The sequence below is a fragment of the Hemitrygon akajei genome, chromosome 1 (genome assembly GCF_048418815.1).
Source record: "Hemitrygon akajei chromosome 1, sHemAka1.3, whole genome shotgun sequence".
Lineage (NCBI taxonomy): Eukaryota > Metazoa > Chordata > Chondrichthyes > Myliobatiformes > Dasyatidae > Hemitrygon > Hemitrygon akajei.
Window position 1 is genome coordinate 124,332,634 of NC_133124.1, and position 13,860 is coordinate 124,346,493.

General features: G+C 40.2%; 1 protein-coding gene across 4 annotated transcripts in view; it reads left to right on the forward strand.

Moving 5' to 3' along the window:
* The window catches only part of LOC140730643 (zinc finger protein 706), a 33,041-nt gene that overhangs the window by 15,924 nt on the left and 3,257 nt on the right, over positions 1-13,860 (forward strand). For 3 of the 4 annotated variants that reach the window (XM_073051377.1, XM_073051394.1, XM_073051367.1), the window contains 2 exons: positions 11,197-11,333; positions 13,393-13,513. In XM_073051377.1, the coding sequence (XP_072907478.1) occupies positions 11,199-11,333; positions 13,393-13,488 (231 nt within the window). In that variant the 5' untranslated portion in view covers positions 11,197-11,198 and the 3' untranslated portion in view covers positions 13,489-13,513. Of the gene's footprint in view, positions 1-8,281; positions 8,354-11,196; positions 11,334-13,392; positions 13,514-13,860 lie in introns of all 4 variants that reach the window. The other variant, XM_073051385.1, reaches the window with a different exon arrangement.

A 13,860-nucleotide genomic window follows, 5' to 3' on the forward strand; every position in this document is an offset into this window, starting at 1 on the left:
ATTTCACTGTATGTTTTGATGGGCATTTGGTAAATCAGATTCAGTTTTAATATTGCTTTTCTATGTAGTGAAATTCATTATTTTGCAGCAGTACATTGCAATACATAATAATAAAAAAAACTATAAAATTGTTCCAACACCACTCAACTAGCTGATCTATCTCGCTTGAGAAGGAACTCAGAATACTGTCCTCTACACCAAAGTGTTCAGATTACAATTAATAATCAAGGTTCATGTGCTTGCTATTCTTCCACAATTGATTTGGAGTTTTGTAGCCAGGTCAACCTATTAAAATGAATATTTCAGTAATGCAGACTAAAGTGTAGAAATATTTCGCTCGAAGTTCTGAATCTTTAATTTCCTCATTCCAATGTCATGATTTCAGATACTGTATTCAAGACAGATCAATAGACTTTTGGATAATGAGTCAAAGTAAACTTATTATCAAAGTACATATACCATATGCTACCTTGAGATTCATTTTCTTACAAGCATTTACAGAAAGATAAAGAAATTCAATAGAATTTATGAAAAACTGTACATAAAAATAGGCAACCACAACCACTGTGGAAAAAGTGGAATTGTGCAAATAAAAACTAATGCTGAGAACATGAGTTGTAGGGTCTTTGAAAATTAGTCCATAGGTTGTAGAATCAGTTCAGAGTTAAGGTGAGTAAACTTATCCAGGCCAGCTCAGGAGCCTGATGGTTGTAGGGAAATAATCGTTCCTGAAGCTGGAGATGGGGTACCTGGCCAAGTAATAAAGACACATGCTGATCAACTGGCTGGAGTGTTCACCGAGATCTTACCCTGTTACTTTAGGTTTACCTCAACACCTGCTTTAAGCAGGTTTCACATGCTGCTGTCCAAGAAAAATGTGGTAACCTGCTTCAATGACTATCATCCAGTAGGACTTACATCCACAGTGATGAAGTTTTTTTGAGAGGTTGGTGATGAAACATGTCTACTCGTCCCTGAGAAGCGACTGGAATCCGCTCCAGTTTGCGTACTGGAGCAACAGGTCCACAACAGGTCATTGACACGTCACTCAATCCTGGAACATCAGGACAGCAAAGATGCTTTCATCAGGATGCTCTTTATCAACTACAGCTCAGCAACCAATACCATCATCCCCTCAAAACTAATCAATAAGCTTCAAAACCTTGGCCTCAATACATTCCTGTGTTAGTGGATCCATTACAAGAAGATGGGGTTGTTAAGAAAGCTTTTTGGCACTTTTTCCTTCACAATTCAAAGTATTGAGTACAGGAGTTAGGACGTTGTGTTGAAGAGGCCAAATTTGGAGTATTGTGTGCAGTTTTTGTCACCAACGACAAGAAGGATATCAATAATATTGAAGAAGGTGCGAAAATTTACAAGGATCTTGCTGGGTCTGGAGGACCTGAGTTATATCGAAATGTTGAATAAGTTAAAACCTTGTTCTCTGGAATGTAAGAGAATGAAGAAGGATTTGACAGAATCGTTCAAAATTATGAGATGTATAGATAGGGTTAATTCAAACAGGCATTTTCCACTAAGGTGGATGAATCTAGAAATAGAGGTCATGGTTAATGGTGAAACTTTATCATTGCAATCAGCAAGTCATTGGTGTTTTGTTTTGTTTGTCTTCCTTCTCGCTGTGCGACACCTCTCTGCCCCTTGGGGAGTGAGAGAGCCTGTGGCTTGTTGAATTATCAGGGGAACGATGGGTTTTTGTTGTACTGCAGATCATGGTCTCTCTTGGAGGGCTTTGATGTTGCTTGCTTGGTGGGTGATGCTTTTTGCTGCAGTTAGTGGGGAAGGGGGAGGGGAAGGATTATGCTTGCTGCTGCTTGTGTGTGGAGAGGGCTTTGGGGTTCGAATACTGTCACTCATTCTTCGGGGTACTCTTCTGTTTTCATGGATGACTGCGAAGAGCAAGAATTTCAGGTTGTATATTGTATACATTCTCTATTAAATGGAACTATTGGAAGGTGAAATATTTAAGGGAATCCCGAGGGGGAACATCTTTATTCAGTGTGCTGCAAGTGTGGAACGAGCTGCCAGCAGAACTAGTGGATACAGTTTTGATTGTAACATATTTGTTAAGTACATGGGTGGTGTGGTATGGTCTAAAGGTATGGTCCAGGTGAGAGTTGTTGGGGCGAGGCCAAATAACAGTTTGTCATAGACTAGAAGGGTAGAAGAGCCTGCTACTGTGCTAGAGTACTCTATGACTCTGACTCTAAATGTCACAAACGTGCTTTGTCATTTAATAAGACCATGGCTAATTCCCAGTCAATAATATTTTCAATATTGGAGGCCCCAATGCTGATCCTTGTAGCACACCTGAAGTAGCTGTCATTTATTCATTTTAAAAAAAGGAATGATTATCCCATATGGTTTGCCACAGTCAATCTAATTTCATTCCCTAATTTACTCCTGGTTCCATATGACCTTGACTTGTATAACGACCTTTGTTTGGGACCTTTTCAAGTGGCCTTTTGAGAATGGTCAGAATCTACAGGAGGTACCTAATAAAGTGGCCACTGAGTGTATGTTTGTGCTTTCCTGCTGCTGAAGCCCACCCACTTCAAGGTTCGATATGTGCATACGCTTCTGCACACCATTGGTGTAATGCATGGTTATTTGCGATACAGTCGCTTTCCTGTTAGCTTGAACCAGTCTGCCCATTCTTCTCTGATCTCTCTCATTAACAAGGCATTTTCACCCACAGAACTGTTGCTCGCTGGATGTTTTGTTTATTGCACCATGCTCTATAAGCTCTAGTGAATGTTAGTATGTGAAAATAGCAGGAGGTCAGTAATTTCCAAGATACTCAAACACCTTTGTATGACACCAACAATCATTCCATGGTCAAGGTCACTTAGATCCCATTCTTCCCCATTTTGATGTTTGATCTGTGAAACAACTGAACCTCTTCAACATGTCTGCCTACTTTTATGCATTATGTTGCTGCTGTAATGGCTGAAATATTTGCATTAATGAGCAGATGTACCTAATAAAATGACCCCTGAGTGTTTATACGAGGTATAACATATGATTCTGCCTACCTGAGCGGACGATGTGCCATGTATGTTCACTCCCCAGTCCCTAACTGCTGACAAAATGAGCTATGACCAAATGGTGAAGCAGATTTGATGGGCAGAATGGCCTAATTCTGCTCCTATTTTAGTTATACATAACAATAGATAAGAGATTCTACAGATGCTGCAAATCTTGAGCAACACACAAAATGCTGTGCTGGACTAACTCTGCAAGTCAGGAGGCACCTATAGAGGGGGGAATAAACAGTTGGCATTTTGGCCCAAGACCCTTCATCAGGTTGTACATAATCAACATTTTGTGTATCACTGCATTTCACAGTGCACAACTATAAAACTGGCCTAGATCCACATTATTACAAAGGGAAAGACTATATGTAGATTTGCAAATACATGTGTATAGTGAAGGAACACCTGGTGTGGCCAGAATTTGCACTAACTGCTTGGAGCTTGCAAAACAACTTAGTTTGCTGGTCTGGAATAACTTTGATGCAAGACCCTCAGTTAGACCTCTTGGTGAAAGATTTACATTTTGAGATCCTTTATTTTGACTCCTCCACTCTAAGCAAAATCCTCATTCCCTGTTCTCCATGTCATTGGCTCCTTCAAGTATCATTTGAGATATTAACTCAAATAATTTGTTCTGCTGCCAATGTTTTTGAAGTTTCTCTTGCTTAGAAGCTTCATTCAACACAATGGACCTCTTGACTCATTTTTCCCGCTTCTATCATGGTGCTTAGAATGGCCACTACAGATTTAAATATTCAGCAATGTACTTGGCACGTGGCCAAGTGGTTAAGGCGTTCATCTAGTGATCTGAAGGTCACTAGTTTAAGCCTTGGCTGAGACTGCATGTGTGTCCTTGAGCAAGGCACTTAACCACACATTGCTCTGCGACGACACCGGTGCCAAGTTGTATGGGTCCTAATGCCCTTCCCTTGAATGACATCGGTGGCATGGAGAGGGGAGACTTGCAGCTTGGGCAACTACCTGTCTTCCATTTATAAAAAAAAACCTTGCCCAGGCTTGCGCCCTGGAAACTCTCCAAGGCGCAAATTCATGGTCTATCGAGACTAACAGAGGCCTACACTCGAAGCCTTCTTGAAATGGAATATCCTAACTTGATTCCTGAGAATCACTAGCCCTTGACTACTCAAAATAAAATATGTGCTTTGGTGCAGATAAACTAGAATCTATGTGTTGATGTAAAATGGGTGACTGAAGGACACCATCAAGCTTCTGGAGTACTACCCTGTTGGGTGCTATCTCTTCATCTGAGGAAAAGATGGTGATTTTCCAATTATCTTCCTCTCCCACCTTCAAACTCTTAAAACTGGAAAAGTAAATAACCCTTGATCATAATTGACTGCCTAAGAGGAGAAGATGGCTTTCTATCCCAGTGCCCTCTAAAACTGACATCGTTCTTCCTACTAATGCATACTTAACCCTCTCCCCTCAGTGTTCTGAAGATCTATTCTTGCATTTCATTTCTCTATCTCCACAAAAGCCATTCTTCTTTTCCACAGTGTGTATTGCAAGGTACAAGATGTGTTGTTGCTGCTCTTTTACCTCCTGCCTTCCCAATGCATGGACTTGCAAATCAACTTTACAAATGAAGTACTGTTTTTTTTTTTGCTGGTCAACAACAGATTGGGTGACAATGTTGCAGAGCACCTCTTGCCTGTTGCAAGGATTACTTTGTACTTAGTTACCTGTTGCTTTAAATCTCCACTGTGACTTTATCTGTGCCTTAGCTTCTATCATTTCAGTCTAACCTAGAAACAGCTCTTCAACTTCCAGCTAGATATATTAGTGCCTTCTGGATCCATCACGTAAGTTCAACTATTTCAAATAATGAGCTTTTCCAGCATACTTTTGATTATTTTTGGTTTCCAAGAAACTAAATGTTTTCCCTCAATATCAGCAAAACAGAAGAGCTTGTCATTGATTTCAGGAAGTGAGGTGGACCATATTCATCTATTTGTCACTGGCTCATCTGGTGAAGTTTACTAAAGGGTGGGCCTTGTACTAAACATCTGAAAGACAAAGGTATTCTAAAATCTGCTCTTGTCACTGACAATCCAGATATTCCACCCCCCCCACAATAAAATAATGGAATATATGCATCACTGTCACCTCTCAGAAAGCAGAGATCATTGACAAAATGATGGCATGGTACCACAGTGGTTAGTGCCAGCTAGCGATCAACAAATGAGGTTCAGTTCTCACTGCTGTCTGTAAGGTGCTTGTACATTCTCCCCGTGACTCTGTGGATTTCCTCTGGGTGTTCCAGTTTCTCCCATATTCCAAAGACACACAGGTTAGGGTTAGTGAGTTGCGGGCATGCCCTGTTGGCGCTGGAAGCATGGCAACAATTGTGGACAGCCAAGCACAATCCACACTGATTTGATTTGACACAAACAGCGCATTTCATAATAGGTTTTGATATAGATGTGACGAAGTTGACCTTTTAATCTCTTTAATCTTTGCTGAAGTGAGAGTTGAGATTCAAATATCACCTTTAGCTTGTCCTGGTCCAACCACATAGACACTTACCAAGAACGCACATCAGTGCCTCTACTTCCTCAGAAGGTTTCCAATTAATCCTCAAAATTTGGCATGTCCCCATTGGCCCTCACCAATTCTTAATGATGCACCATGAGGGCATCCTCTCCAGATGCATTGCAGCCTGTACAGCTCTACCCAAGACTGCAAGAAATTACAATTGTGGATACAGCTCAGTGCATCACAAAAAAACAGCCTCCCCACCATATACCCTATCTACACTTCATGCTGCCTCAAGAAGATAGTCTAATCAAATGAGCCCCCCCCCCCCACCCCAGTCATTCTCTCTCCTGCCCCATTCATTGGGCAGAAGATTATAAACTTAAATGTGCCCCAACAGGCTCAAGGATAACTTCTATACCACTGTTACCAGACTGCTTGTATGACAGCAACAAACTTTTGATCTCACGATCTACTACAGTGTACTTATGTCTTAAAATGATGTGCAAAGCAAAGTTTTTCTCTCTCTCAGCATATGCAACATTAATAATAATTCCAGAGATGGGTTTATTGTCAGTAATTATGTGAAATTTGGTGTTTTGTAGCAACAGTACTGTGCAAAGAAAAAAACAACTATAAATTTCAAATCCATGCAAAAAAAGGAATAATGAGGGAATGTTCATGAGCTGTTCAGATATTTGATAGAGGGGAACAAACTTTCTCAATTGTTGAGTGTGGATCTTTAGGCTCCTGTACCTCCTTCCTGATGGTAATAGTGAGAAGAGAGCATGGATTTGATGGTGAGGGTCCTTAATAATGATGAATGCCACCTTCTTGAGACATTGCCTCTTGAGGATGCCCTCTGCTAGGGAGAGTTGTGACCATGGTGGAACTGGGTCAGTCTACAACCCTCAGGAGCCTCTTCTAATCCTGTGTATTGGAGCCTCCCCCAGCAGGTCATCTCCCCACCCCCCAGCAGTAAACTCTGCACTGACTGCTTACATCTCTTGCCTCTCCTAGTGGTCATCTATCTATTAACTGAAGCCTCAACTCTGGGTGTAACCACCTCAGTAAAAGTCTCATCTGAGTTTTTCAGCTTTGTGAATGATTCTGACTGCATCCAGATCCAGTTCCTTGACCTTGTTGGGAGATGAAGTTGGATGCACTTCTTGAAGATATAGTGCTCAGAGAAACTGTTAGGTACCCTGAAATTGCACATCTCACAAGAGGAACATTCAACTGCCTTAACTAACTACCAACCTGCCTACACTTGTTATACCTCTTACTTTTCAAGCTTAAGTTCTAGCCTGTGCCTGTTCTCACCTAAGCTTTCCAATCCAAAGCTGGCACTCTAAAGGCTGATTTATACTTGTGCATCGCATCTACGTCATAGGTACTGTGTACCCTATGCTGTAGGGTGACGTGTACCTCCCCAAAAAACTCACTCGCGCGTTGCAGCGACGCAGACCACAACAACTGTGATTGGTCTGCTTGGTAGCATCGCATTTCCTTCTATGCATTTCCGGTTGCTTCTTCTCTGCCATGTCTGTACACCAATGTGAAATAGATGAACCAAATCGTCAAATCTACCTGCCGACATGCGAAAATGTTTGAAATGCATTTCCTCGTCCAAGTCTCTCACGAAGAAACTCAGCACAGTGGCATAGAATCCCCACTGACAGCTGGCATTTTGCCGCACACCAACGCATGCTCACTAGGCATAGAGCGACACAGAAGTGAAAATCAGGGACACGGCATAGGCTGCAGTGTAGCCCGTACACACTAGTATAAATCAGCCTTAACACTGTCCACTCCACTTAGGCTTCTTTTCATTGGTTACTGCTGAGTGCCTAAGAGATTTTGTGATTGCAGTATGCCAAAAAATTCCAAAAGGCACCAAGCTCTTTTTAAACCTCACTCTATCTCACCAACAAACATCTTCTTGTGATGATTGCAGCCCGACAAAATATTTCCCTTAATTCTTCTAAACTCCAGTGAGTACAAGCCCAGAGCTATCAGGAGCTCCTTGTGCACTAACCCTTTCATTTCCAGAGTCATTCTTGTGAGCCTCCTCTGGGCTTTCTCCAATGTCAGAAGATTTTTACATAGATAAGGGGTCCAAATCTCCTCAAAGTTCCTAACAAGGTATGAGTTGCTGGGGTGCCTTCTATATGATTGCATAGATGTGTTGGGACTAGGATAGATCTTCAGAGATATTTACACTCAGGAATTTAAACTGCTCACCCTCTCCACTGCTGACTGCTCAATGAGGATCAGTGTGTGTTCTCCGAGCTTCCCCTTCCTGAAGTCCATAATCGATTCCTTGGTCTCGCTGACATACTGAGACTGAAAGGTGGTTGTTCCGTCGCCACTCTATCAGCCGATCTACCTCAATGCTCTACGTCTCCTCGTTGCCATCTGAGATTTTACCAACACTGGTGAAACTGGCAAATTTATAGACGGTGTTAGAGCGGAGCTTAGCCAAATAGCCTTAAGAGTAGAATAGTAGGGTAAGCAATGTCCTTGGAATGTGCCTGTGTTAATTGTCAGTGAGATGAAGATATTATTACCAATTCTCAACGGACTGTTGTCTCCTGATGAAGTTGTGGATCCAGTTTCAGATCAAGGTATAGAGATCCAGGTTTTGAAGTGTGGTGATTAATATTAAAGGAGTGTTGGTATTGTACACCAAAGTGCAATCAATAAATGGCATGTGTTTTGCTGTTTTCTAGGTACTCCAAGGCAGAGTGACAAGCCAGTGAGATTGTGTCTTCTGTAGACCTGTTGTGGTAGAGGGTGAATCAGTGAGTACAGGTCCTTGCAAGAGTTGATTCTAGTCTTAACCAACCTCACGGAACACTTCATTGCAGTAATTGGGAGTGCGACTGTGTGATAGTCATTGAGACAGCTCACCTGGCACTTCTTGGGCATGTATTTGTTTTTTCTAACATGGGAAAATATCTTGTACTGCAGTGATTAAAGCAGACTGGTACTCAATCAAAGCAGTTGAAAATAGTGTTTGTAAATGGGTGAAGTCACACCTTATCAAAGTGATTGGGGCAGTTAGGTATGACTGACAATTGCATTTAGAGAAACTCTAGAGTTGGTAGTTTTGAGGAACAATTGTTAACTCTGTTTCAGTCTTTTGTTTCCTCTCAACATAGCTCAGATGTTTTGTCCCCCCTAGGTTACAATGCCCTGACCTTTTGGGAAAACTAGCAGATAAGGTGGAGTAATAGAATAAAGATCAAAACTCAAATATAGTAAATTTATTTGCTGTCCCAAGAAGTACACTTTTTCATCAGTCTGGCTACGTTGGAGATTTTATATACAGTGGACTCTGGTTAACTGGGCCATAGGTTAGTTGGGGCAGCTCCTTGGGACCACGCTTAAAGAACAAAAACCAATCAAGAAAATAGCCAGGATTCCCTTTTATTTGGGACTCTGTCACTCAGTTGGAACAGCAGACTGTTGCTGAACAGTTTCTAACCAATGGCCACATGGCCACATTGACTGACGCTAGACACTGCACAGTTTTTAAATAGCGTCAGTTAAATGTGTTTCTGTTCAAAAAGCAGTGATTTTTGTCACTGATAGTTGGCGAGAAATAAGCACAAGATAATTCACTGTAGTTTCAAGTATTCAGGTTTGGAGATGTTAGAAACACACAAGAACTCATTGGCCACGTAGCATCTAAGGAAAAGAGTAAACAGTTGATGTTTCAGGCCAAGTTTGTTCATTAGAACTTCATCAGTCCTGATGAAGGGTCTCAGTCCCAAACATAGACTGCTTACTCTTTAACATAGATGCTGCCTGGCTTGCTTGGTTCCTCCAGCATGTTGTGTGTGTTGCTTGGATTTCCAGCATCTACAGATTTTCTCTTCTTGGCAATGCTAGAAACATTCTCACTACATATTAGGAAGTACAAAGAATTTGAAGGTATCAACAAATTATGTTGAATATCTCAATAAAAATGAAGATTTAGCAGATGCAATAATCAAAAGCATTATATGAAGGCAGTTCGTTATCTGCCCTAGGTGTCTGTGCTGATTTTGTTCATTTACAATCACTCAAAAGAACACGGTAGCGTACACTGGATGAATTCCTCTGTCGATAACTATTAGGAACTAATACAATTTTGTAGTACTGAAGTAATATTGGTTTCTAATTTGTTCTATATTTCACTTAAACAGTAGTTTGTCTTTTTTATACCTTTTTAACTATTTCAATGTAATGTCGGCTAATTGGGGCAGCCACTTAATTTATCAAAATATACAGGTCCTGACATATCCAAATTAACTGGAGTCCTCAGTTTTCATTGCCTACCTTTTCCTTTGAACCTGCTTGCTTGTGTATTAAGTAATGAGCACTTTTGTTGAGGTGTAATGCCCTTCAGAACAGAAGCTGCTGAAATTAATTTGATGATCATCATAAATGTTCTGGTTGCTTGATGGACTTGGCAGATGTATTATTTCTCCCAGGCTGTGTGGAGTGGGGTTTTTCAGGGTTTGGAACTCCTTATTAAAGTCCAAGTGAAATGAATAATTTTATTTTAAAAGCAGGAAGCAATGATTTAAGTCCATAATTTGACTGAAAGGTGGCAGGAACTTGTCAAAATGATCTGCTTAGTTGGACAGGCAAATAGTGAATTTCCCCATGGGGATGAATAAAGTATCTATCTATCTATCTAATTTTGTCTGAACTGAGGGGGCTACAGTTGAAGGTGGCAGACATAGCAATAAATGTGCAAAATGATAAATACAAAAAAAAAGGATTTTGTAGTTTGCCCATTTGAGACATTTACACTTGTCAGCTTTGGTAAGTGAAGCAGATGCTAAAGCTGTGTGAAATATTGGTTAGCACAACAGTGATATACATTTATGGTCACCATGCTTCAGGGAAAATGATTGCATTAAATGGCTGCCTTCTGTCATAAAATTAATTCGATGATTTGGGAGGAATAGTGTTTGTTCTGTTTGATTGACTGGACTTATGAGAGCTGATACCTGTGCCATTAGAACTATCAAAACTCAGTGGCCACTTTATTAGGTACCTCCTATACTTAATAAAGTGGTTACTGAGTGTATGTTTGTGGTCTTCTGCTGTTGTAGCCCATCCACTTCAAAGTTCAACATGTTGTGTGCAGATGCTCTACTGCACACCACTGTTGTAATGCGTGATTATTTGAGATGCTTTGGTCTTCCTGACAACTTGAACTAGTCTGACCATTCTCCTCTGACCTCTCTCATTTAGGAGTTTTCACCCACAAAGCTTCAACTCACTTGATGTTTTTTTGTTTATTACACCATTCTCTATAAACTTCGGAGACTGTTGTGTGTGAAAATCCCAGGTGATCAGCAGGTTCTGAGAAGCTCAAACCCCGCCCCCTCCCATTTGGCACAAACAATTATTCCATGGTCAAAGTCACTTAGATTACATTTCTTAACCCCATTCAGATGCTTGGTCAGAACAACTGAACCTCCTCGACCATGTCTGCATGTTTTAATGCATTGAGTTTCTGTCACATGATTGGCTGATTAGATATTTCCATTAACGAGCAGGTGTACCTGATAATGTAGCCATCAAGTTTATATGCCCACAAACAGTTAATCATACGACTGCATTGATTATTTTATTGTTTACTTAGGTATGGCCCGTGGGCATCAGAAGTTTCAATCCCAGCAGCGGAATGCAAAGAAGCAAGCTGAACAGAAAAAACGAACCGGACATGATCAGAAGACCGCTGCGAAAGCTGCTCTTGTCTACACCTGTTCTGTCTGTAGGGTAAGACGAGCTGGGAAGCCAGCATTCTCCCAAGCAGCTCTTTCCCTGAATTTAGCACTTGATGAAATGTGACACCAGTGTTAATAAATTGATCTTAATAGAAGAAATAGAAAATATGCCTTTTGGACTAGAATCTAGACAATTAAAACCATTCACAAAACTGTTTTGTAAGGTAGGTTTCTTTCACTAGTTCAGTTACAAAATGTATTTTAAAAATCCAGTTTTAATTTGACTATTATGGTACACTAATTGTTATTTAAAATTCCCTTCCTGGGCCATTTTTTAAATATAAATTTGTCATAGAACTTATAATTCCTTTCAATATTGGCTATTCTTTTGTTCTCAAACAATGTACTATTGCTTTTGGGAAATTATGTGCTGTACATAAATCGTGTTTTTCTAAGAAAATCTTTAAAATGATAATCTAATTCAAAATGAGTGAAACTGCATTCAGTGCAAATAGAGACGTTATGGCAGAAAGTAGACTTAGGCTACGTCAACACTAGACCGGATAATTTTGAAAATGCCAGTTTCACGTAAAAACAATAGGCGTCCACACCAAGCATTTTTGAAAACATCTCTGTCCACATTGAAGCGGAAATTTCAGCGAATCTCCTCCTACTGCGCATGCGCAGGACACATCTACTGAAAACAAGCGACATGTTTGGTGTCGAATCTCGCCGTGAAAGAGTTAGTGCGTATTTGTTCAGTTACAGACTAGGAAAACTTAAACAATGGACAGCTGTTGGCTCTCATGCAGGAGGACTTAAAGCTAAAAAAAAAATCAAATACTGGAGCGTATGGAGGCAACCGACAAGTTCAAGGACAGTATGATCCGGTTGACGACAAACATTGAAAAACTGACTAACTCTGTTGCATTAGTAAAGTCCCTTGTTAAATGTGTAAAACATGTCTGCATCAGTATTGCATCAGACTCCTGATGAAGGGTTTCGGCCCGAAATGTCGTCACTACCTCCTCCCATAGATGCTGTCTGGCCTGCTGAGTTCTGCCAGCATTTTGTGTTTTTATTTACTTCCAGCATCTGCAGATTCACTCATGTTGCCTCTGCATCAGTATTAGCTTGTATTTCCATACAATGTTACATTAGGCTGTTATACATCTATTGTCAGAGAAGTACTTGCATAAATAGGTAAACCACCTTCATATAAGCAAGGACAGAAAACAGGGCAAAGTGAGTACCTATACTTATTAATTCAGTAAGTTATGGAAAAGTATTTGGTGAGTATATTTCTAACTCTTCTGACTTCAGTCTCGTTGCTGTCTGTTCTGAAATTGTTAGGTTGTGTTCAAGAAAACAATGAAATAGTGCGCTGCTGCCAGCATCTGTTCTGGCACGTCATGACAGTGTTTTTAGATTTCACCAGTTACCCTGTCCACACTGCTGCAGCCAATCCGACGTTTTCAAAATTAGACACCCTGGAGAGCGCTTTAGAAAAGCTCCATTTTCGGTGGACTAAAATGCCGTTTTAGTATGGACGGAGGGTCAAAACGAAGAGAAAAAGCTTCAGTTACGGATTGATCCGGTGTAGTGTGGACATAGCCTTAAGATGGGAGAGCTAATTGTCAGTATTCATTCTAATCAACCAGTAAATGAGACCTTCAAACCAATTTATAGTATATCGTATAACCCTCTATTGAAGTACAAATTAGCTAAGTGCTTCAACTGGCTAATTAATTAAACAGTAGCTTATGATGGGAACTTTTGAGGCTGAAAAAATTTGTGTTTTTACCTGACAATGCCATGACACAATGCCATGTCTGTAAATGTCTTGAAGCACCCAAGTACTTGTGTTTTCTGAACTACATGAATTCTTGCACTTTGAAATATTGCTCTTAACCAGTGTTAATCAAGAGGAATATTGATCAGAATTCTTGAAAATCAATTGTAGCTTTTTATAAATCTTGCTGAAAAGATCAGCTGCATCCCAATGAGGGTGGGAGGGGGGAATGTTTAAGACTCTGATTGGTCAAAACTTCAAATTTTAATCTATCTAGTTTTGTTTAACAATTGTTTGATTACAACTTTTTTTCTGTTAGACCCAGATGCCAGATCCCAAAACGTTTAAGCAGCACTTTGAGAACAAGCATCCTAAAGCACCAATGCCAGCAGAACTTGTTGATGTACAGGCATAGAGACATTGCCTCATCTTTTTTTATGGTATGTACTGTTCTGAGTTTTGAGATTTCATGTGACTATTTGTCACTCTATGCTAAAAACCTGCTCTATTAAACAATCAACCTTGATTAAATTTTATACTGTATATTCTCTGTAATTATCTAGTTTCTAGAGCTCAGCACTGAAATCCAGTGATATAATTTGGACATCTACTTGTAATGGCACTATAGATGGCCATTGTGCAAAGCTTGCATAAAAGATACTGCCTGCAGTGAGTTTTGGAAAAGCCTAGATGTAAGCAGAAGCTACTTTTGGCAAGGTAGCTATATATTTAATGGGAAATCAAACTTGACTAAATTATATATTTTTTTAAAAATTTTACCAAGATT